At 46.6% G+C, this 26,227-nt stretch overlaps 1 protein-coding gene across 1 annotated transcript in view; it reads right to left on the bottom strand.

The window, feature by feature from the left end:
• Window positions 1–1,604: 1,604 nt before the first annotated feature.
• The window catches only part of LOC119180815 (uncharacterized), a 318,155-nt gene continuing 293,532 nt past the window's right edge, over window positions 1,605–26,227 (bottom strand). Inside the window, exons 11-13 of the mRNA XM_037431955.2 lie at window positions 4,421–4,505; window positions 2,507–2,579; window positions 1,605–1,813 (exon numbers count right to left, since the gene is read on the bottom strand). Of these exons, the coding sequence (XP_037287852.2) occupies window positions 1,659–1,813; window positions 2,507–2,579; window positions 4,421–4,505 (313 nt within the window). The 3' untranslated portion in view covers window positions 1,605–1,658. The remainder of the gene's footprint in view (window positions 1,814–2,506; window positions 2,580–4,420; window positions 4,506–26,227) is intronic.

Below are 26,227 nucleotides of genomic sequence, written 5' to 3'. Positions count from 1 at the left end.
AAAATTTCAATAAAAACGCTCAATTCCCATGGTGCGTGTAAACGTTCCTCAAGTAACGCCATACTACCTGTATGTGTTTTCTCTACTCGTTGTAGCTCAAAACGAGGCATGCGAAGAAAAGCGCTTGTCCTCGAGTGCGCTGTGAGCTATTATAAATCATCACCAACTAGCCCAGTCAAATACCTTGTTACATCTCCACTCATCAGAAAAGAAAATTGGCTAGTATCAGAGGGTGGATTGGTTGGGACGAAGGGGACTGCGCCATATTTTATTAAAAGGGGAGTTAATGACGTTTTTATTTCGCTGAAAAATAACTATGGAGACGAAAGTAATTTCAGATGCTGCTTTCTTCCGCCATTTCACCGTTTTGTATCCATTTCTTCAGTCACATACATATGTACGGCAGGTGGCATTACGTTTTAGATGCGAAGCAGCCTATTGCAAAGTTCAACTTCGTGCGCGGCGTGTTGCGCATGCGCAACAGCTGCCTCAAGCACTGCCGAAACGCGCTTACATGCTTGCGCGTTTCGGCCTGTATGAGGGGCTGGGTAAGACGCTGTGGCTTCTCCCCTTTACAATCAACAATCACGTGATGCCATCGGGCAGTGAAATTCTACATACGCGTGATGAATCAACGCGTTGATTGCTAGGCAGAACGTACTGGCACGCGCAAGCGCGAGCGGGCCTGCGTAAGTGGCGGAGTTAGAGGCTGTGGTCCCTGCCCTTTATGCTCTCTCAGCATTCACAAGATGGTGTCGGAGAACGAGATTCTGCAGCCGCGAGACGAACCCACACACTCCCGCCTGACTTGACGATGAACCCGAGATGCGTGCTTCAACATGAGTACGATACAAGTAAGAGCAACAGAAATTAGAGTGAATTCATGCTGTGCTATGAAAGGAGGCGTTCACGTCGGGGAAGGTGCCCGTTATGAACGGAACTTCATGTCGACCCATGCGCTGCTTTGCTTGCTATTGATGGTTTTCTTTAGTGGGAGATGGTGTAATTTTTCATTCCTCTAGAGCTGTGCTGCGCTTCAGTAACTTCAACCTGCAAGTATGCGATGCCAGCCCAACGTTGGAGTCTCCACTGCTACACTGTGATGAGGCGTGAAGATAGGAAAAGGGAAACAGTGGCGCTGAGTTTTCCTTTAGGAAGTATAAAGCAAAATATGAAGATCGAGTTTACCCCAATTTTTAACAGTTTAACGCATGCGCCTTAAACTGAAGTGTTGGTTACGCAGAACACAGTGCGTGGATTAATTTGTGAATCAGTCAGACGCTGTACGAGTCATAATCAACTGACATCACTGCCCACCTCGCCACATTCCGAATATCCTTTGAGGCAGACGAAATATAAAAGCCACAAGCAGCCGCTTACATTTGTACCAATGTGTCCCGAATATTGAAGAATTTTAAAAGCATTCAAAATGAATCATCATGAGCGCAATACATTTTACCGCGCCGAGGCTTGGATCCTGATGGCGACGTTCAACGACGCGGGTGTGGAAGAAACATATGGTTAATAAAAACTACAGCTACGCAAAAATATGTTGTTCTGGCGTGGCTTGTGTGACACATGCAACGACATGAATCTTCGCAGGATCCTGTGGCCTCCTTATTAATTCTGTTTTCAAAAATTATGTTGCACTCATTCAGTCAGCGAAACGCGGCACGCAGCTTCGCCCGTGACTCCAGCAAAGCGTTTGGGCCTGCTGGTTGCTGGAGCTGCTGTCCCAGGTTGCAGAGCCGCTCGAAGTCGGCCGCTTCCTTCTCCAAGGTCTCGATGAGTGATCGTGCAGACTTTTTCTCAGCTGAAAAGGAACGATGAGCGTACATCGTTATTTTTAAGATATATGACTAGTTTTCATGACGTGCTCAAGCAAACTTTGTTTAAAAAGATTGTCATCATTATTCATTAAGTATTTCATGTTAGACAATGTTTACCCAATTTTGAAGCTCAGACTATTTGCAGTTGCTTAACGCAATATTTGCTTCCACAGACGAGAATAAAACCTTCGTGCTGAGGTACACCTTACTTACAGGAATAACTGGCAGAAGCAAAAGTTGGCTCGTGAAGGTCACCGTTAAGCTGAAGCAGTTCATTTATATTTGCATAGCAACAAACCCGGGCCCACACGATGCATTTGAGACACAGGTCAGAAATTTAATATTTGACCTTTATCAGCAAGTCATTTGAGACGCCGCAATGGAGGGCTGCCGAATTTCGTTCACTTGGTGTTCTTTAACGAGCACGTTACAACACTTGATGCGATTCCTGTAAGAACTTGTGGTCGTCGTGGCCAATTACTCTTAACTGATAATTGCCGCCTGCTCGTTTTTATTTTCTCTAATATTGCACAATTCTTCAATTCTTGCACTGTCGATTGCAAAAGCAAAGTTTTAGTTTCGATCAAACTTAGTGCTTTTCCGGTATCGTTCAGCCATCTTTCTTTGTCTTCTTTTAGTTTTTGTTTTCAAGCTTACATCGTAAAACAGTCACTTGCCTCGGGAAAGTCTGGACTGAAGTCTGCAGTTTTCTTTCCGTAAGGCCTGCATTGCATGCTCCTGCTTCTGCAGCTGAAAGCACACGTAGAAAATTGCTTACCATGTGTGAGAAGAAGAGGAATCCTGTGCAAACGCCGCTTACTCTACGTTATCACTGCATGAATATTTGCGAATCGCTGAATCGATGGAGTACTCTTTGTTAACTCATATTGAAAATCAGCCGCGAATCCGTAACCGATAAGTGGAGGCAGAAAACAGATTGTTGTGTCTTCCATTCATTCGTCTTTCCCGCTTTTCTTACTCGGTGCAATAAAATTGCGACCCGACATACAAACATTCATATCGAAATAACAATTTCAAAGCATTATTGTTGTTGTTTTTAGGTGCCTATGCGTCTGCGACTTTTGTAAACATGTTTTTTTTTTCTGAAGAGCACTGGTTCAAGTAAATACTCTTACGTGGGTAGCCCGCTCGCGTTCACTGTAGTATGAAGACCTCTATCAGTTTATGTAAACCCAGTTTTCAGAGACCACGACGCCTGTGCGTAGACTTCATCGTTAGTGGGCTGCCTTTACATTCATTACGCATTTAGCGGCACATGGTGTCATTTCTAGTCATTGTGCCTTTGTATTCCATGCAGAATCCAGCTGTAAAAGTGAACTTTCTTGCATAGGTTATTTTTGCAGCTCTGCTTGCCTTCAACGTCCATATCACCAACATTATGTTCGTTGATCACCTTTGTGAACACCCACAGCTTTTTGCACGAATTGAATAATCTTTAATATTTTTGATATTATCAGCAGCATTGTCCATGATGCCTTTTGCAAGCTGATTTCTCAAGAGAGCATTCGCTTCTGCTTCGCAACTCCAAAATTATGGCATATATGTCCAAATTACTACAGTCAGCGTGTTCAATGAAGCAAAAAAAAAACCATCAAACACAACGTCTAAAACGCGTGCTTAAGCTTATTTTTACATAACTTGTTGCATAGAGCCGCAAGGCACTGAAGCACTGGTTCTGCTGCCATGCAACATTTTATTGACTTGTCACAAGAATTTTGGCGGCCCAGAGTCCATAAACGTGGACGCCAAAGCAACTACTCTACCTACAAAACTATGGTGGCGCAACGTGCAACATTAGTTGCATATAAACAAAGTAAGTGCTTACTTTTCTCAGATAAAGCTAAATAGTTCAGCAACTCTTCTTCATTTCAGGAGAACTTATACCAACGTTTGGCATACACCTCGATGAGCTACTTCAGCAGAATGCCACTGCTTTTTGCGCAATCGTGTCTAGTTGATTGATATGTAGGGTTTAACGTCCCAAAACCACCATATGATAATCATCTCTTGTTATTCACAGCAGTGGTGTCTTGAGGTGCTTTTTTGAAATGCTGAAGAATTGCCCTCATTTTAACTCTTGTTGAAACCAAGGAGCTGGATAGCTTAATTACACTTCTCTGATATGATTTATCCACACATAGACTCGTGTTAACATTTGCGATATCACAGCAAGCCAGTGGCTGTAACTTCGACACGCCACATCCTCTGTACAACACCATGTTTTCTTTGTAATCGCAAATCAATGCTTGATCACCTATGCCATCGCATTCTGATGTCTCTCTGTCGCCTGCCTTTTGATTTACTTTCATTGATTATTGCCTACCTTTCACGTTCATTTTAAATTAGATGAATCTCATTACAACCAGGTTTTTCTAGGCAAATCGTTCAATTCGACTTCAACCGAAAATCATGTTTCTCTAGTATGCCTTGAATAGTGACCACGCCTAACATTACCGTTCAGCAAGCTCTGCGGACAGTTCCCAGGGATCTGTGTAAAGTCGGTTTCTTTATACGACAAAAAAAAACAATTTGAGGGATGTTGTTTAAGGGACATTGCTCGAGGCACTCACCAAGCCATGCAAGCGTAGCACCTCATGTCTCAGCCGGACAAGGCACGTCACCTGACATTGGTATGACTCCAGGCTTTTCTGTTTCCTGCGGTTAATAAAGCAGTGGCACGCGCTAGCACAAAAAACTTGGTGGAATTCAGCCTCTGGCTCTTATAATTCTCATTACTGTCAGTAAAAAAACACATTGACAAGTGCATGAGACAGTTAAGTTGATGTAAGCGGTTTTTCGGTGTCATATAAATATGACGATATTGACTGAAGCTTCGCAAGACAGCTAGAGGTAAAAAAAAACCGTACAACATTAGCACTGCATACAAAAAAGCTAAAATGCTTCAGGAAAAAGTTTTATACATTGCCTATTTATCAGTGCAGGTAGAAAAACGCGCAACACGTTACTGGTTTTCTTAAACGACACAGTTTATCACAGCATGGTTCATACTGTTACCAATGAAACTTTTAGCACGTCTGTTTTCGTTTAAGTTGACTCAACCTATATTTTCGAAGAAGCGGCATTTAAACAAAAATAAATTATATTGAAATAGCCTTGAAATAGAATAGCTTAGTGGGTGAATCCCAGGATGAAACTTTTTGATAGCGTAAAATAGGTTGTAATAAGGGTATCCATGCAATTTTTAGCAATTTACAGAATAATTGTAGGATAGTTTAGCAAATGGCTGCCCCTCAGAATGCATATGCGCGCACGAGAAACAACGCCGCCTATCTTTTCCTCTATGAATGTTTACAGTTATTGTCAGTTAATGTCAGTTAATGTCAGTTAATGTCAGTTAACGTCAGTTAATGTCAGTTAATACAGTTAATGTCAGTAGTAAACAACTGACATCAGTAAATAACCAGCGCAGTCATCACTGTAATGCATACAAGCGCCGTCGAATGACTTGCCGCTTACTCTGTACCTCAATTTCCTCAAACACATTCGATTACGACAAGAGTAAAAAATTTAACGCGATAGCCTTAAAGAGCTCGTGTCACAGAAAACCCACCGCCGGCGCCGGCTTCGTTGGTTGTGAGCCAAAAATCGTCTGTGACCGAAAAGTCAAGTTACCGAGATAGCCACGGGAGACAGCTACTTGTCCAAGCGTGCGTGCGCAGTCACACTGGAAAGCCGCCCATTCTAAGAAAAAAGTGCCCAAGGTCACGAGGCGCGGTAGTTTCTTTGCCCTTCCACACCTCCCTGCTTAGCTCCCAGCGCTTTCGGCGGGACGAGAGAAGAGATAATGCAATTGCAGCATGCGACAAACCTTTGTAACTCCACTCGCACTGGACGGATACTTAAAACTTTCGCGGCGTTGAATTCGTGAGGCAATAAGCTTTTCCAGTAAATTAATTCCATGGTTACTTGAAAAAGTGTTTCAGGGCCCTTTAACATTTTTTGTCTGACAGGTGTCACGACGAAAATGAGCCCATTTGGCGATAATAGAGCACGCTGGTCCAATCTACTGCGTACGTGTTTGCGTGCGTGCATTTGTATGTAGCAAACATATGAATAATTGCGCACTTAGCAGTTGAAGGGTGCACTAGGAGTCGGATTTCGCTATTGCGTTCAACTCTTAAAGGCGAAGCTTAAGGGTCCCCCAATTTTTGTTAGCAGTTATGACAGTCTGGTAACTGGCCCGAAATAGTACACGCAAAGTGACATGAGCACTCTGTTAGTGTGAATAATTTGTTAATTTATTACTATATTTACATACAATGTTTATTTGTCTATTTATTGACCGAATAATCCTGCTAGGAAGGTGTGTGAGGCCAGAAAGCACCTGTATATAGACCCTTCTCAAAAAGGGTGCCCCTTGCGCCGCGGACGCGAACTACAGTCTGCCGCCATTGTGAAAGCATTGCAGCAGACAACGCTGGCTGTGTGTCCCAGCGACGCTGATGCACGTTTCTTGCGGCGCACACAGACACCTCTTGCGTTCCTGCAGGACGCGGACCGCGTCGGCGGGGCACGCCGATAAGAGTCCCTTGCAGGCCAAGAACGAAAAATCCACAAAGCGGACAAAATCACAACGGGTCGAAAATTGTCGCTACATCCAAGCTACATCGACAATTTTCGACCCGTTGGGAGTTTTGTCTTCATTCACCATCAGAGCTAAGATCTTGTTTCAAGAAATTCGGAAGCAAGGAATAAATTGGGACGTGCCACTTCCTAAGGCTTTCGAAGATGAGTTGATGATGTTTACGTCAGAAGTTGAAGGCATAAGAGATTTAAGCTTGGAGAGGAGTTCACTGAAAAAAAAATGGCAGCATATCCACGGAGTGAATGATGGGGAGTGGGCGAACCATTCGTTCGTCCATTCGTTCTTGCTTCCGTCCGTTCCTGCGTACATCTGTGTAACCGTCCATGCGTCCATCCACCCGTCCGTGCGTGCGTCTGTTCGTGCGTCCGTCCCTGCGTTCGTCCAGGCATCCGCGCCTGCGTCCGTTCATGCGTCCATCCATGCATCTGTCTGTGTGTCCGTTCGTCCATCTATTCAGCACTCCAAGTACCACCATCTCGCATATTTTCATCATATATTTTTCATATAGAAGCACCGCCATCCAGCGGACATATCAAGGACTAAACGGGTGGTGGCACAAGAACACTTTCTTACGGCTTGCGCTTCGGGTTTACTTCCCACCTTTAACCACCTCGAGTTCATGGTATATACTAGTTCAATGTATTCATGGCCATGCGGTTCAACGCTTGCTGAACCTTTCTAAAACCAAGGAGGTTACACCCAGCGAGTATAACGTAGCAACCCTTTCTTGTCAGATCGTGCTCAATGTACATGCCAATAGCTGCTAATGGGGATCGCAGCGTGCGCGTTACCTAAAGGCCGAATGCTCCTGTCTCTCATTCCCCCTTAGCAGCCATTAACATGTGCATTGAGCACTATCTTTTATTGTTCAACGACGCACAGAAGAAATCTCTCACCGGAACCACCTTGGAGGTCAAAATCGTAAGGACCGCTATTTCGGGTATGTGTCACTGGTGGTTTCGTACTACGAAGGACGCACTAGCCACGCCATAAGGAGCTACGCCCCTAAAAGTCAACACGGACGAAGCTCACATTTAGCTTCATGTCTTCTCTGACGCAAGTGCGCAGGCATACGGTGTCGTTGCATACTTAAGGGATGAGGATGAATCAGAAAGCATCTATGTCTAACAGCTGCTCGCGAAAACTCGGGTCGCTCCTATCAAAAGATCGATGTTACCACGTCTTGAACTCCTCGGGGCTTGCCTGGATGCGCGGATAGTAACCTTTCTACGTGAGATGCTACAGAAATGCGACGAATACTTTAGCTGCACTGATTCTAACATCTGCCTATGCTTCATTCGGTCGTCACGCACCAAGTGTAAAACCTTTGTTTACAGCGGGGAGATAGAAATTCAAGAACGCATTGATCCTAGCCGCTGGGTTCACTGCGGAGGGAAAGTCACCCCAGCTGATTTTCTAATAAGAGTAGTGTCAGCCCAGTGCCTTAGCAAGAACTCACTATGGTGGCTTGCCCTCGAATGGCTAATTATGCCTCAAGAAACATGAGCGAAACAAGATGAGAACTTCGAAAGCTAAGCTGAAACGTTACTTAAGGAAAAAAAATACCCCACAGACAACGTGGTTCTAGTCGCACAGAACAGTACGCTGGACTCTCTATTTGAGGACACTAAACAAAGGCGCTGGAAGAAGGTCATTCGAATCACGGCTTGGGAGAAGGGGCTCCTTCACAACTGCCAAGCAAATTTTAATAAGAGAAGAGAAGGACCTCTGTTGGCTCAGAAATCGCTGAAAGCGAAGAAAGGTGGATAAGCACTTTGCAAGCACAAAGCTTTGAAAATGAAATTGTGGCCCTAACTACGAACAAAGCTCTCGACAAGTCGTCAGCCATACGAGACCTTCACTCTTTCGTGGATAACAAGGGCATCATCAGGATCAAGTCTCGCCTACACAACGTTGATGCGTCGGAAAATGTGAAATGCCCCATAGTGTTACCCACAGATCATCATTGCACACACTTCTCCGTAGACAGCGAACATCGACGTCTTCTGCACAGTGGTGTCGGTGTTGCACTCACAGCGTTGAGTGATGAGCTTTGATTTATGCGTGGTCAATAATGTCTTAAATATTCTTGGCCAGTGCAATGTGTGTGCGCGGGTTCCATTAAAAACCACTTCAGCTCCTGTGTCCCCGCTTGTTATCGACAGTCTCAAAGTGTCACCCATTTGAAGTCATGGGCGTAGACTTTGCTGGTACAGTTTTTGTAAAGGGAGACAATTCGGTGAAAACATTTACTGTGCTGTTTACCTGTGCTGTAGTAGTAGCAGTTGACTTAGAACTTGTCAGTGACACGACTGTGAATTCTTTTTTATTGGCTTTTTGTCGTTTTATTTCACGTCATTGCATATCAAGTGTCATTTATTCTGATAGTGCTTTAATGTTTAAAGCAGCCAATCGCAAACTTAAGGCGTCGTATGGACTTCTACGTGATGAGCAGGTACAAAACTTTTGCGCATCAAGTAATATCACCTAGAAATTCAATGCTGAGCGCGCTTCATGGTAGAGAGGCTTTTGGGAGCGAATGATTCTAACGGTTAAAAACTGCCTCAGAAAACTCTAGGAAAAGGATGCTTCAGCTTCAAGCAGCTTGACACTTTACTAAAAGAAGTCGAGGCAGTGATAAATTCTAGGTCACTGACAAACACTTCTGATGATACTGCCGAAGCAGAAGTACTGGCTTCTTCACAATTTTGTCAGGTTAACGCCTCACGGCCGTTCCGCAAGCACAAGTTAGCGATAACTCGGGAGGCTGCACAGAGATTCGTGCCTGGAGACGTAGACAACAAAAACTGAATAACGTTTGGCAGCGTTGGCATAAAAAATACGTACTGACATTAAGAAGCGCGTGCAGCAGGTCCCACAGCTACGAAAGTATGGTGCCATTGTCATAATTAGAGATAACAAAGTGGCTGTTAAGTTTTGAAAGTTAGCTAGAGTTGTTGAAATCTTAAAGGGTAATGATGGGCACGTCAAAGCATGCAAAGTCAAACTAGAAGACGGTACGGAACGCACGAGATCGGTTAAACTTCTTTGTCCTCTGGAACTGAACAAGTGATATTGTTGGCCACGGAGGATGCTTGAAATCGTGCTTGCGCGGTGCATGGTAGACGACGACGAAGTGGTCAAGTGAACTTGAAGTAAGAGTGATCTGTTTGGTTGAGCCGGATTTGATCGCTATATTTGGACGGCTTAGCGCTCTGCACCGATTCGAAACGTTCACGACCTATTAGTGGCACGACTATACATTTAACATGGCGGTCTTTGAGATAATCGCTTCGAAAGAGACGATAGCGGAAAGTACACTTTTGACAAAGTTTGCGATTCCTCGCGATTTGGCGGTCCTTGGGTTCATGTTTTTGAAAAAGTAGGGGGCGCCAACATACTCTAAACGTAAGTAAATGCCTGGTAGCATATTGGGAAGATAAATATGTGCGAACTTGTAATAAAGCGCACAAGCACGCTCTTCACATTGCTGGCTGTACGTCATTGCGCGCGACGCTGCTCAAATTACTGCAGATGTGAAGGTTATAGAAGCACTTCGAAGACGCCTAAGATGTGTAGTGATGCGATGGACGTCTTCAAAACAAGTGATTTTATTCCGTTCTAAAAGCGCAACGCATCATGCAGACGAACCAAGAACGAGAACTGCTAACCTGGAAGTTGCTGTACTCGTGCAGAGAGTGGGTGCTGCACATATTCACGGGCTATGGTTATTTACCTGCTAAATTTAACCCTCTTAACACCTAAACGCTTTCTGGGGCGCTAATTTGAACGGGACACTTATTTTCCTTCTGGTGTACCTAGGCTGTGAGCATCGAGGCTCGCAGTGAAATCAGTTGGCTTTTTAGGGGCGAAGCTCCTTATCGCAGCACCCGTTCGTCTCACGTAGTCGTAGTAGTAGTCGTAGTTTGTAACCAGTCTTACATTTTGACCTCCAAGGTGGTGCTGGTGAGAGATTTCTTCTGTGCGTTGTTGAACAATAAAAAATTCGCAGCGCGTACGTTAACTAAAAGCCGAATTCTCCTGTCTCTCATTCCACCTTAGCAGCCATTGGCATGTACATTGAGCAATACCTGACAAGAAAGGGTTGATACGTTATACTCGCTCGGCATAACCTCCTTGGCTTTAGAAAGGTTTAGCAAACATTGGGCCACAGTACCATGAATACAGTGAACTAGTATACACCATGAACTCGAGGTGGTTAAAGGTGGGAAGTAGACACGAAGCGCAAGTCGTAAGAAAGTGTGCGTGTGCTACCTCTCGTTTAGTCCTTGTAATGTCCACTAGATGGCGGTTCAAATGCGGATATGCTATTCTGTTCGGGCTGTTCTGTTCGGGCGGTGCATATGCGGATATGCTGTTCTGTTCGGGCTGTCACGGTGGATGGACGTGTTTTTCGAGCGCTCCGGATCGACTGCGCCGATAAGTGTTTTTGCATGTTTTGAGCTTGTCTTCATAATTATAAGGCAGCGGTTGAAATATTCGTAGCACTTATTTTATGGTACGGCTTTTTCGGGGGCCAGTCACCAGGTATTTATTAGTTAGTGCGGGTGTGTGTGTTTGAATTTGTTTTGTTGTTGTTGTTTTTTTTCTTTTGCCACCCCGTAGGGGAGGTGCGCATACAGTGAACACGCAATTTTTTGTAGTAGAGCTTAGACTTTCGTTTTTTTTCGTAGTGCACGGCTCGAGTTTAGTAATTATCGAGTATAGGGACAATTGGTGTCAGAAAGACATGGCTAAAAAGACTGTAAAGTGTTCAGGATGTGGAGTGGGTTTGAAAGTGGGCCCAAGCGTAAAAGCGTATGGAGAAGAGGCTAACGCGAAGTGTAGGCAATGTGAGGTCGAGGAAAAAATGGAGAGAATGATGGTTGCCCAAAGTGAACTGCTGGTGAGAATAGATGAGCTCGAGACTGCGTTGGCGACAGAGCAAGAGAAAACGAGGGCAATGGGAGAAAGACTGAAGTCCACCGAGGAAGCACTAGCGAAGCTGAACAAAGAAACGGCATACGGAGAGAACAGTAGAGAACCGGCAACGAATGGTGGAGAAGGAAGAGCAAGCAAGTTTGAAAAAAACAGGTGTAGCCGGTTCCACTGTCGCAAAGCCCAGCTTCAGCGAGGTAGTGGTGGGGCTGGGAGTGGAGAAAGCAGCCGGCGTCACAGGTGCAAGTAGCCCCCAGGTGCAGGACGCTCCAGCTGAAAAGTCACAGCATGTGATAATCGCCAGGGACTCAAATTTAAATCGATGCACAGAAGCCATCAAAGAGAGGGTAAGAGGTGACAAGAGGGTTGCAGTAGGGGCGCTCCCAGTACGCAAGCTGGAAGCAGTCATGAGGCAAGCGAGCGCAAAACTCAAAACTACAGCTGATAGACGAAACCTCGTGATAACTTCAGATGGTTTAAATGATGTCTTACATGAAGATACAGCAGGACTAGCAGCCACACTGGCGAAAGGCGTCGATGACATGCGCGCCTCTTCTCCTAAGGTACAGGTAGTGATATGCACGATACCGGAGGTACCGGTGCGTGATAGCAACCTGCAAAGAGCGGTTGTCAACGCAAACCAAGAGATATGGCGGATGAGTCGAGAGAAAGGCTTTGAGGTGGAGGAAATAAACAAAGAGGTGCATAGGTGAGGTGGTTTTCAACGAGACAGAATTCACTTCGATGGGCGGCTAGGTCATGGGGTGGGTAGGCGACTTGCAGGACGCGCAGTAGCTTTCTTGGGGGGCAAGCGAGCCCTTCGGGGTGCAGTATAGCTAGTAACGAGGAAAACAACCAGGGAGACTCTTCGACAGGTGGTATGGACAGATACGATTCCAAAGTGGCACAAATATCTAAGATAGGTAGAGTCCGGGTCATAAATAGACGTAGCCACGAGCGCCGAGCCCATTCAGACATAGGGTATATTAACATGCAAGGTGGTAGGAACAGGCTGAAGTGGGAAGAGATAGAAGAACAGCTAAGGGAAGAGAGGCCGTTGGTATACGGTTTTGTAGAAACACATCTCAGAGACATGGCACAACCTCCGAACAATCCGGACTACGCGTGGGAATATTGTCATAGAACAGAAGGCAGCAGAAAGGGGGGTGGTATTGGGGCATTCATTCATAAAAGTACAAACTAGCACAGGGTCAAGCAAGAGTGCAAGGAACATTTATGGCTAAAAGGGAAAGTGGCAGGTCAATTGACACTCCTTGGTTTCGTGTACTTGTGGACGGAAGCAAAGGCCAGAGAGGAAAACCAGGCAATGGTAGAGTGTATATCAAAGGACATTCAGGAGTTAGGAAGAGAGTGCGAGATAATTATACTAGGAGACATGAATGCGCACATAGAAGATAGAGATGGGTATACAGACCCGACAGGCAAAATGATCATGGATATGTGTGAAAGGCTTGATTTGATCATTTGCAACAGTACCGAGAAGTGTGAAGGGCAAATAACATGGGAGGTAGGAAGGCTGCAGTCGACGATAGATTATGCACTGATGTCACATAGGATGTATGATAAGCTCAGGGGAATGCACATAGATGAAGGTGGCTCCAGAAGTCTGGGTAGTGATCACAAACGTATCAAGCTAAGTTTTGGAAGAGCAGTGAAAGTGGGAAAGAGACAAGATGAGCAACTACAGGAAAATTTTTTATTCAAAAAGGCAAATTGAAATAGCCACTAAACAAATTAAGAAAGTAATCACGGAGGATAATAAGACAGTGTGGACATACACGGATCTAATTAGACTCTTTGAGCTAGAGCTTGCTAAGACGCGTAACAAGTCACGCCGGAAAAGAAGACACAAACCCAAAAGTTGGTGGAATGAGGAAGTTAAGAGAGACATAGCAAAACGTCAGGAAGCCTCCAAAGAACACAGACATGCTAAGCAGCGGGGTGAACCGACAGATTATGTTGAAAGAAAATGGGAAACCTTTCTAAGCTGTAGAAGGGCTGCATCCCTTCTGATCAATGAAAAAATTAGAAGAAAGGGAGCTCAGTGGCTTGCAGAAGTACATAAAAAAATAGAAAGGCAGCTGCAAAATTTTGGAACCATCTAAACTCCCTAAGAAATGAGACGAGCCTAGAGCAGAGTTTTATAAATACAGCCCAAGGTGCCAGGCTAGAAGGGGACGAAGCTATTGAATATATAACAAGGGCGACAGAAAAATGTCAACAAAGAAGTACTTTATGCACCACAATAGACAAGGACGAATCAAGTGGTGAAATGGCTCCATTTTCACAACGAGAGTGGGAAAGGGCTCAGAAAGGTTTCCTAGTAGTACATCAACAGGCCCAGATGGCGTTCCAATTAGGCTGATAAAGACATTAGGTCCGAAGTCTAAGCAGGCTTTGAGAGAGGCAGTGAGCAAAATAATAATCGATGGTGAAGTTCCCAATGGATGGAAACTTAGCAGGGTGAGCATGATCTATAAAGGAAAGGGGGACAAAGCTGACATAAACAACTACCGTCCTATAACAGTGACATCAGTGGTCTACAGGCTGACGATGGAGATTATAAAGGAAAAACTGCAGGCATGGATAGAAGATGAGGGGGTGCTGGGGGAACTGCAGAATGGGTTTCGGAAACACAGGAGGTTGGAAGACAATCTGTTCTCACTCACGCAGTGCATCGAAATAGCAGGAAAGGAACACAGGCCCCTGTGGCTAGCATTCTTGGATATCAAGGGAGCGTACGATAGCGTGGTTCAAGAGGAATTGTGAGGAATACTGGACACTCTAGGCGTGGAACATGTAGTCAATAATCTTTTAAAGGGTATTTATAAAGGTAACAAGGTAGTTATAAATTGGGAAAAACAGGTATCTAAGCCTGCAGAGGTAAAACGGGGGCTTAGGCAGGGGTGCCTCCTGTCACCCTTATTATTCATGATGTACCTACAAGGATTAGAGGCAAAATTAGAAGGAAGTGGGCTGGGCTTCAACCTCTCTTTAGTCAAACAAGGAAAACTTATTGATCAGGCACTACCAGCATTAATGTACGCAGATGATATAGTGCTAATTGCCAACAACAAGGAAGATTTGCAGAGATTGATGAACATCTGCGGTAATGAGGGAGATAGGTTAGATTTTAGATTCAGTAAGAAAAATCAGCAGTCATGATTTTTAATGACAACGAAGGTAGTGAGCTTAGGATACAGGAGGTCACGCTAGAGATAACAGATAAATACAAATATCTGGGCGTATGGATGAGCAATAGGACCGAGTATCTGAGGGAACACGAAATATACGTGACGACTAAAGGTAACAGGAAGCAAGCAGTGATGAAAAATAGGGCACTGTGGAATTACAATAGGTATGATGTTGTGAGAGGAATATGGAAAAAAGTCATGGTTCCTGGGCTGACGTTCGGCAATGCTGTCTTGTGCATGAGATCAGAAGTTCAAGCAAGATTAGAAATTAAGCAACGTGGAATAGGTAGGCTTGCTTTAGGAGCTCACGGGGATACACCAAATCAGGGAGTACAAGGTGATATGGGATGGACATCATTTGAGGGCAGGGAAGCTAGCAGCAAGATAAAATTTGAGAAGCGATTGAGAGAAATGAAGGAGGAGCGTTGGGCTAGGAAGGTTTTCAGCTACTTGCACATGAAGAATGTCGATACAAAATGGAGGAAGCGAACCAGGAAGTTGACTGGTAAATACTTAGAAAACAGCAGGTGGCCAAGCCAAAAAGAACTATCGGTTAAGAAGAACGTGAAGGAAACGGAGACTGACATGGGTAGAATGGGCATGATTAAGAAGTCCCCACTAGAGATCTATCGAACTTTTAAGGAGGAAATTGCCAAGGAAAGGATCTATGATAATACTCGGGGTAGTTCTCTACTGTTTGAAGCAAGGACGGGAGTACTGCGAACCAAGACATATCGGGCCAAATACGAAGGGGTAGACACAGTATGCAGTGCGTCTGGAGAGGAAGAAGAAACTGCCGAACACTTGATAATGTTCTGTAAAGGGCTTCACCCTATAGTTCAGGATGGTGGCGCAGAGTTTTTCAAAGCACTGGGGTTTAGGGACCGGGAGGGCAAAATAGACTTTAAGCAAGTAGACTTAACTAGAAGGAGGTTATCTGATTGGTGGCTAAAGTCAAGGCACGAGTGAAAATTAAACTCTTCACTGCAAAGTACGAATCCTCAAACTCACTTTTTAAGGAAGAAAAAATAAATATAGTTTTGGGTTCATAAAGTATTACGGCTTGGTGGCGCTAGCCACCGCCCGATCTAAAGGGTACAGCCATATCCATCCATCCATCCATCCATCCATCCATCCATCCATCCATCCATCCATCCATCCATCCATCCATCCATCCATCCATCCATCCATCCATCCATCCATCCATCCATCCATCCATCCATCCATCCATCCATCCATCCATCCATCCATCCATCCATCCATCCATCCATCCATCCATGCATATGTGGAGTTTTGAACAAGCTCCACGCGGTGGTGCTCGCGACCAACGCTAAAACGAGCTGTCGGGCTGTCACGGTGTGTGGACGTGTTTTTAGAGCGCTCCGGATAGACTGCAAAGATAAGTGTTTTTGCACGTTTTGAGCTTGTCTTTATAATTATTAGGCAGCGGTTGAAATCTTCGTAGCACCTATTTTATGGCACGGCTTTTTCGGGGGCCAGTCACCAGGTATTTATTAATTAGTGCGGGTGTGTGTGTTTGAATTTTTCGTTGTTGTTTTTTTCTTTTGCCACACCGTGGGGGAGGTGCGCGTACATTGAACACGCAAATTTTTGTAGTGGAGCTTAGACTTTCTTTTTTTTCATAGTGCGGGGCTCGAGTTTAGTAATTACCGAGCATAGGGACAATTGGTGTCAGAAAGACATGGTTAAAAAGACTGTAAAGTGTTCAGGATGTGGAGTGGGTTTGAAAGTGGACCCAACCGTAGAAGCGGATGGAGAAGAGGCTGACTCGAAGTGTAGGCAATGTGAGGTCGAGAAAAAAAAATGGAGAAAATGATGGTTGCCCAAAGTGAACTGCTGGTGAGATTAGATGAGCTCGAGACTGCGTTGGCGACAGAGCAAGAGAAAACGAGGGCAATGGGAGAAAGACTGAAGTCCACCGAGGAAGCACTAGCGAAGCTGAACAAAGAAGCGGCCTACGGAGAGAACAGTAGAGAACCGGCAACCAGAACGGTGGAGAAGGAAGAGCAAGCAAGTTTGAAAAAAACAGGTGGAGCCGGTTCAACTGTCGCAAGGCCCAGCTTCAGCGAGGTAGTGGTGGGGCTGGGAGTGGAGAAAGCAGCCGGCGTCACAGGTGCAAGTAGCCCCCAGGTGCAGGACGCTCCAGCTGAAAAGTCACAGCATGTGATAATCGCCGGGGACTCGAATTTAAATCGATGCACAGAAGCCATCAAAGAGAGGGTAAGAGGTGACAAGAGGGTTGCAGTAGGGGCGTTCCCAGGACGCAAGCTGGAAGCAGTCATGAGGCAAGCGAGCGCAAAACTCAAAACTACAGCTGATAGACGAAACCTCGTGATAATTTCAGATGATTTAAATGATGTCTTAAATGAAGATACAGCAGGACTAGCAGCCACACTGGCGAAAGGCGTCGATAACATGCACGCCACTTCTTTTAAGGTACAGGTAGTGATATGCACGATACCGGAGGTACCGGTGCGTGATAGCAACCTGCAAGGAGCGGTTGTCAACGCAAACCAAGAGATATGGCGGATGAGTCGAGAGAAAGGCTTTTAGGTGGGGGAAATAAACAGAGAGGTGCATAGGTGAGGTGGTTTTCAACGAGACAGAATTCACTTCGATGGGCGGCTAGGTCATGGGGTGGGTTGGCGACTTGCAGGACGCGCAGTAGCTTTCTTGGGGGGCAAGCGAGCCCTTCGGGGTGCAGTATAGCTAGTAACGAGGAAAACAACCAGGGAGACTCTTCGACAGGTGGTATGGACAGATACGATTCCAAAGTGGCACAAATATCTAAGATAGGTAGAGTCCGGGGCATAAATAGACGTAGCCACGAGCGCCGAGCCCATTCAGACATAGGGTATATTAACATGCAAGGTGGTAGGAACAGGCTGAAGTGGGAAGAGATAGAAGAACAGCTAAGGGAAGAGAGGCCGTTGGTATACGGTTTTGTAGAAACACATCTAAGAGACATGGAACAACCTCCGAACAATCCGGACTACGCGTGGGAATATTGTCATAGAACAGAAGGCAGCAGAAAGGGGGGTGGTATTGGGGCATTCATTCATAAAAGTACAAACTAGCACAGGGTCAAGCAAGAGTGCAAGGAACATTTATGGCTAAAAGGGAAAGTGGCAGGTCAATTGACACTCCTTGGTTTCGTGTACTTGTGGACGGAAGCAAAGGCCAGAGAGGAAAACCAGGCAATGGTAGAGTGTATATCAAAGGACATTCAGGAGTTAGGAAGAGAGTGCGAGATAATTATACTAGGAGACATGAATGCGCACATAGAAGATATAGATGGGTATAGAGACCCGACAGGCAAAATGATCATGGATATGTGTGAAAGGCTTGATTTGATCATTTGCAACAGTACCGAGAAGTGTGAAGGGCAAATAACATGGGAGGTAGGAAGGCTGCAGTCGACGATAGATTATGCACTGATGTCACACAGGATGTATGATAAGCTCAGGGGAATGCACATAGATGAAGGTGGCTCCAGAAGTCTGGGTAGTGATCACAAACGTATCAAGCTAAGTTTTGGAAGAGCAGTGAAAGTGGGAAAGAGACAAGATGAGCAACTACAGGAAATTTTTTATTCAGAAAGGCAAATTGAAATAGCCACTAAACAAACTGAGAAAGTAATCACGGAGGATAATAAGACAGTGTGGACATACACGAATCTATTTAGACTCTTTGAGCTAGAGCTTGCTAAGAAGCGTAACAAGTCACCCCGGAAAAGAAGACACAAACACAAAAGTTGGTGGAATGAGGAAGTTAAGAGAGCCATAGCAAAAGGTCAGGAAGCCTCTAAAGAACACACACATGCTAAGCAGCGGGGTGAACCGACAGATTATGTTGAAAGATAATGGAAAACCTTTCTAAGCTGTAGAAGGGCTGCATCCCTTCTGATCAATGAAAAGATTAGAAGAAAGGGAGCTCAGTGGCTGGCAGAAGTACATGAAAAAATAGAAAGGCAGCTGCGAAACTTTGGAACCATCTAAACTCCCTAAGAATTGAGACGAGCCTAGAGCAGAGTTTTATAACTACAGCCCAAGGTGTCAGGCTAGGAGGGGACGAAGGTATTGAATATATAAGAACACGGGTGACAGAAAAATTTCAACAAAGAAGTACTTTATGCACCACAATATACAAGGACGATGCAAGTGGTGAAATAGCTCCATTTTCACAACGAGAGTGGGAAAGGGCTCAGAAAAGGGTTCCTAGTAGTACATCAACAGGCCCAGATGGCATTCCATTTAGGCTGATAAAGACATTAGGTCCGAAGTCTAAGCAGGCTTTGAGAGAGGCAGTGAGCAAAATAATAGTCGATGGTGAAGTTCCAAATGGATGGAAACTTAGCAGGATGAGCATGATCTTTAAAGGAAAGGGGGACAAAGCTGACATAAACAACTACCATCCTATAACAGTGACACAGTGGTCAACAGGCTGGCGATGCATATTATAAAGGAAAAGCTGCAGGCATGGATAGAAGATGAGGGGGTGCTGGGGGAACTGCAGAATAAGTTTCGGAAACACAGGAGGTTGGAAGACAATCTGTTTTCACTCACGCAGTGCATCGAAATAGCAGAAAAGGAACACAGGTCCCTGTGGCTAGCATTCTTGGATATCAAGGGAGCGTACGATAGCGTGGTTCAAGAGGAATTGTGGGGAATACTGGACACACTAGGCGTGAAACATGTAGGCACTAATCTTTTAAAGGGTATTTATAAAGGTAACAAGGTAGTTATAAATTGGGAAAAACAGGTATCTAAGCCTGCAGAGGTAAAACGGGGGCTTAGGCAGGGGTGCCTCCTGTCACTCTTATTATTCATGATGTACCTACAAGGATTAGAGGCAAAATTAGAAGGAAGTTAGCTGGGCTTCAACCTCTCTTTAGTCAAACAAGGAAAACTCATTGATCAGGCACTACCAGCATTAATGTACGCAGATGATATAGTGCTAATGGCCAACAACAAGGATGATTTGCAGAGATTGATGGACATCTGCGGTAATGAGGGAGATAGGTTAGATTTCAGATTCAGTAAGGAAAAATCAGCAGTCATGGTTTTCAATGACAACGGAGGTAGTGAGCTTATAATACAGAAGGGCACGCCACAGATAACAGATAAATACAAATATCTGGGCGTATGGATAAGCAATGGGACCGAGTACCTGAGGGAACACGGAATATACGTGACGACTAAAGGTAACAGGAATGCAGCAGTGATGAAAAATAGGGCACTATGGAATTACAGTAGGTATGATTTTTTGAGAGGAATATGGAAAGGGGTCATGGTTCCTGAGCTGACGTTCGGCAATGCGGTCTTGTGCATGAGATCAGAAGTTCAAGCAAGATTAGAAATTAAGCAACGTGGAATAGGTAGGCTTGCGTTAGGAGCTCACGGGAATACACCAAATCAGGGAGTACAAGGTGATATGGGATGGAAATAATTTGAGGGCAGGGAAGCTAGCAGCAAAATAAAATTTGAGAAGCGATTGAGGGAAATGAGGGAGGAGCGTTGGGCTAGGAGGGTATTCACATATTTGTACATGAAGAATGTCGATACAAAATGGAGGAAGCGAACCAGAAAATTGACTGGTAAATACTTGGAAAACAGCAGGTGGCCAAACCAAAAAGAACTATCGGTTAAGAAGAAAGTGAAGGAAACGGAGACTGCGTGTGGAGAATCGGCATGATTAAGAAGTCCGCAGTAGATGTATATCGAACTTTTAAGCAGGAAATGGCCAAGGAAAAGATCTATGATAATACTCGAGGTACTTCTCTACTGCCTGAGGCTAGGATGGGAGTATTACGAACCAAGACATATCGGGCCGAATACGAAGGGGTAGACACAGTATGCAGTGCGTCTGGAGAGGAAGAAGAAACTGCCGAACACTTGATAATGTTCTGTAAAGGGCTTCACCCTATAGTTCAGGATGATGGCGCAGAGTTTTTCAAAGCACTGGGGTTTAGGGACCGGGAGGGCAAAATAGACTTTAAGCGGGTAGACTTAACTAAAAGGAGGTTATCTAATTTGTGGCTAAAGTCAAGGCACGAGTGAAAATCAAACCCTTCACTGCAAAGCACGAATGCTCAAACTCACTTTTTACAGAAAAAAATAAATCTAGTTGTTGGTTCAATAAGTATTACGGCTTGGTGGCGCTAGCCACCGCCTGATCTAAAGGGTCCGTCCGTCCGTCCGTCCGTCCGTCCGTCCGTCCGTCCGTCCGTCCGTCCGTCCGTCCATCCATCCATCCATCCATCCATCCATCCATCCATCCATCCATCCATCCATCCATCCATCCATCCATCCATCCATCCATCCATCCATCCATCCATCCATCCATCCATCCATCCATCCATCCATCCATCCATCCATCCATCCATCCATCCATCCTTGAACGGGCGCAGCTGACGGATGGAGGTGGATTCTCTTTTGCCCACTCATATGGCAGAGCACCAGTGTCCTGGAGGCTTCCGGGCCTGGTATACGCGGATAAGATTGTCCTGATGGCTGACAGTCTGGGTGACATGCAGCACCTCGTTTCATTATCGGCAAATCACCTAAGCAAACTTGGACTCTGCTTCAATGCCAAGAAGTCAGCGGTGCCGGTGTTTGCAGGCACAGATACAGCTGCGGTAGTGTTGCTGCCAGAGAATGGCAGCACAGATACAGCTGCGGTAGTGTTGCTGCCAGAGGATGGGCAGATTCCATGGAAGGAAGAGTACAGATACCTCGGTGTCCAACTCAGTACATCAGGGAAAGTTTCACACTCACGAGGAAAACATCCGCCAAACATCACGCAAAGCAGCGAACATCATGCGGAAACGAAGTCTTTGGGGCTGTAACCAATTCCTGCTGGTTCGGGAAATGTGGTAGTGTGTGCATGTCCCATGCTTGTCGTTTTCCAATGCTGTACTGACCTTTCAACCAGGAACCAGACAGTGGCTGGAATGAGTGGAATGAGGGCAGCGGGAGGTTGATGGACTGGCCTTGAGATGCCACGGACGAGTTGCTATAGATGCCATTTAAGGAGATGTTGAATGGTCTTCGTATGAGGCCCGAGAAGCCAGGAGAAAGATAGCCTACGAGGGCCGAATGCGTCTTATGAGTGACAACAGGTGGGCAAGACGCTTGTTTCGATACACCAGCCCGACTGGAATAACGACACAGTGGGCTGCACGGGTGTACACACTACGCCAAAAGTTTGGTTTCTTCGCGAAACCCATGAAGGCAAATACAGAGTGCCGATGGGCCCGTGCCGTCCAAGAACAGCTATGGGAGGAACAGAACGAGCAGTGGCGGAGGGCGATGCGTTCCAAGGCAACCTTGATGATACATCGAAGTTGCAAGAATGAAATAGAAAAGGAGCTCATGTACGACAACAATGGCGGTAGTGACCTTCTGTTCGAAGCGCGGGCAGGGGCACTCGAACCCTTGTGTACCGTCGCCAATTCGACGAGAATACCGATGACACGAGTGCGATGTGCCGGGTGTGCGGGAAGGAAGAAGAAACCATCCTCCATCTAGTGCAACGCTGTACGTGTTTTGGCCCACACGACGAAAGGGCACCACACTGCCCGAGGCTCTGGGGTTTGTTCGCAAAGATGACCCGGGGCCACCCACAGGCGATGGAGTAGCTGGTACAGTGAACGATGTGGCAGTATGCACCACCAAATCAAGGCTGGTGCAGTGGTGGCTCATGATGCAGTGGTAATGATTTATGTGGAAAAAATTGAAGGTGTGCAGATGCGAGTGTGTACGCCTGTGGAGTGTTTTGTTACTTTTTAAGTGTTTTTTTTACTTTGGCAAGGGCAGAGATTAATTTGGCGCGCCCGATACAAAGGGATCAGCCTCAAATCATGATCATCATCACCATCACCATCATCATATGATGAAAAGATGCGAGATGGTGGTACTTCGAGTGTTGAATAGATGGACGAACGGACACACAGACAAATGCATGGATGGACTTACGAATGGCTGCACCGACGGATGGACGCATGGACGGACGCAGGGGCGGACGCATGGACGGACGCAGGGACGGACGCACAGATGGACGTGTGGATGCACGAACAGACGCACGCGCGGACGGGCAAATGAACGCACGGACGGTCACACAGACGCCCGTATGGATGGACGGAAGCAAGAACGAATGGATGGACGGAGGCTTCGCCCCATTCTCCATCATTAACTCCGTGGATATGCTGCCATTTTTTTTCTTTCTACTGTACTTTTGAGATTTTCCGCTACGGGCCCACGCAGTGCGGCTGCACTTCATATGGGCTCCTGCTTTTCATGCTAGTTTTTGTGGTTCAACGCTGTGCTGCTTCTGGGTTTTTGCGCTGGCCAATTAACCAAGCTTCAAGAAAAGGCTTGACACCTCCCACTAAGTGGTGATTGATTATATTGCCACGTGCATAGCTGCATTTAGCGGCGAGATAGCGACGACAACAAAGAACGCGGATTTGCTCGAGAGGCGCAGCGCAGCAGAGTGAAGAAGACGACAGTCTTAGCGGCCTTCTCTGAGAGCGTCTCTACAAGTCGCACTGTCCCTATTTTTGTGTAAACCCCCTATAATTTATAACCCGCGACACTGGTGGAAGTGCTGGGTACTACCACCTCATGATCAGCACCCCTGTGAGAAGCCCCGAGTCCAGCCCTACAAGACAGCCACGTGTGGAGCCGCCTGTTCACCACTCAAGCCGTCGCCTTCAAGGTCTTGAACCAGAATTTGGCCTTTTAAAGGAAGCAACACTTCCGACAACCACCCCTACTCGAGAAATGGCAAGGAGTCCTGCACAGGTGACGGTCCAGAATATGCGCATTCCTGAACCATTTCATGGCCGGCCGAACGAAGATGCGCAAGACTGGCTTGAACAGTTCGAACGGGTAGCTAAATCGAACTACTGGAGTCTCGATGAAAAGCTCTTCGACGTATACTTCGCCCTTGAAGACAGCGTGGAGACGTGGTTTATAAACCGGGAGGCAACATTGACGACATGGGAGGAGTTTCGTCGTCGGTTTCTTGACACCTTCGGTAACGCGGACCGACGCGAAAACGCACAACGCCTTCTTGAAGGACGCACCAAACAGCTGCATGAAAGCGTCACCATGTTTGCCGAGGATATGGTGCGCTTGTGTCACCGCGCGGACCCCAACATGCCCGAGGCTCGAAAGCTAAGCCATCTCATGAGGGGCGTCAAAGAGCAGCTATTTGTTGGTCTTGTGCGCAATCCGCCGACAACAGTGGACGAATACACCAGGGAGGCCACCATGATAGAGCGTGCGCTACAGCAACGGTACCGACAGTCTGATCGCCCGGCCACCAGCGCAGCTGCAGGCGCCGCCGCACTTAGCGCAAACGACGAGTTTTCTCTACGCCACCTGATCAGACAGATCGTGCGTGAGGAGATCGCGAAGGGGAACGCAAAATACACATTGCAGTCACAGGCGCCCCCACAGCAGGAGTCCACGGTAGCCTTCGTCGCTGAATTCGTTCGCCATGAACTTCGACAAGCGTTTGCCTCTCCTCAGCAATATACCCATCCACCGTACCGTCCAAACTCGTGTACCTATGCAGACGCTGTGCGTCGTCCATTGGCTCCAGAAGTAGCATACCAGCCGAACGGATACAGCTATGCAGACGCTGTTCGTCGACCCGCACCCATGCCAGCACCGCAGTACCTCGAACCGTATCCTGTGGCAGCCTGGGCTCAGCAGGATTCTGTCAGGCGACCCTATATACGGAAGACCGACATATGGCGCACTGCGGATCGTCGACTAGTCTGCTACAACTGTGGACAGCCAGGGCACATTTACCGTTTTTGCCCACATCGCCGAGCTCAATACCGCGGTAGTGCACCTACAGCTACGCGCCGACAGTTCGACGAAAGCCGTGCCCCCCTCGACGACGACCAGGCTGGCAGGCGGGAAGGCTCTTCTACCTTCCGGACGCGGTCACCATCACCGACTCGCTTTGATTCGCCAAGCCGCCGTAGTTTTGCTGACACCGTCAGAGGTCGGTCTCCCAGCCCACGGCGGGGAAACTGAAAGCAGCGACCTCTGGGGGGAAGGTAGCAAGCCGTCGAATTGCCGAAAATCCCCCACTGCCGCCGAAACACGTGAGAGACGACGATGAAGACTCCGCCGAGAAAACTGTGACTGCCGACCTCGCTGTGACGATTGACGGCGTTGAAGTGACGGCCTTAGTCGATACAGGTGAAGACTTCTCCATAATGAATGAACGATTGGCAGACAAACTCAAGAAAGTCAGGATTGAATGGACGGGCCCTTGTATCCGAAGTGCTTGCGGCCAGATAATGACTCCCACGGGAAAATGTACAGCAAGACTCACTATTGAGAATGTGGCTTTTGTAGCTACATTTTCGATCCTACCGGAGTGCTGCAAACCTAGGATACTGGGAATGGACTTCTTAAGAGAGTACGGTGCTGTCGTCAACATACGCGACGGTGTGATCACATTCGCCGCCGACAAGTCTGTGACCACTGATCCAGACCAAGAACTCAGGGTGTTACGTGTAGTCGACGACGACGTCTGCATGCCACCACTGTCATGTAGTCTTGTTTCCGTGTGTTGCGCCGTGCACTGTGATGAAGACGCCATAGCCGAACGCATCACTGACCTTCTTTTTCACCAAGGCATCGCTATCGCTCGCGGTATCGTCAGCTTAGTGGATGGGCGCGCAGACGTGCTTCTGACCAACTTCACGAATGAGCGCCTGCACATCGGTAAAGACACGGCAGTGGCGTACCTCGAAGAGCTCGACTACTCTTACGACTGTCTTCTAATGCAAGGGGAAGCCACAGCTCAATCACCTCCACATACACCACCAGTTGATATCGGTCCGAAACTAACACCGACTGAAAGATGCCGTCTTATGGAGCTGCTCGACCAGTTCAAGGACTGCTACTCATCGACATCACAAGTAGGTCGAACGCCTCTGACTAAGCATCGCAGAATTACGGAAGACACAGCAAGACCGATTCGACAGAACCCATATCGCGTCGCTCAGAAAGAACGTGAGGTAATCTAGCAGCAAGTCAAGAAGATGCTAGAGGATGACGTTATCCAACCATTAAAGAGTCCTTGGGCATCGCCAGTAGTACTCGTGAAAAAGAAAGACGGCAGCTTGCGTTTCTGCATCGATTATCGTAAGCTGAACCATGTTACAAAAAAAGATGTTTATTCATTACCACGGATCGATGACTTTTTGGACAGGATACGGCATGCACGCTACTTCTCGTCAATGGACCTTAAAAGTGGATACTGGCAAATAAAAGTAGATAAGCACGACCGAGAAAAGACCGCCTTCGTGACGCCAGACGGGCTTTATGAATTCAAAGTACTCCCTTTCGGTCTATGCTCCGCCCCAGCCACGTTTCAGAGACTAATGGATACCATTCTGTCCGGCCTGAAATAGAAAACATGCCTTGTGTACCTCGACGACGTGATCGTTTTTTCGGCCACGTTTGAAGAGCATCTAAAGTGGCTACTGTCAGTCCTTCAAGCCATACGGTCCGCTGGACTCACACTCAAACCGGAAAAATGCCACTTCGGCTTCGAAGAACTCCAGT

Source organism: Rhipicephalus microplus, unplaced genomic scaffold (assembly GCF_043290135.1).
Source record: "Rhipicephalus microplus isolate Deutch F79 unplaced genomic scaffold, USDA_Rmic scaffold_14, whole genome shotgun sequence".
Taxonomy (NCBI): domain Eukaryota; kingdom Metazoa; phylum Arthropoda; class Arachnida; order Ixodida; family Ixodidae; genus Rhipicephalus; species Rhipicephalus microplus.
The sequence above is the reverse complement of the archived record's forward strand: the minus strand, read 5'-3'. Positions and strand labels throughout refer to the sequence as shown.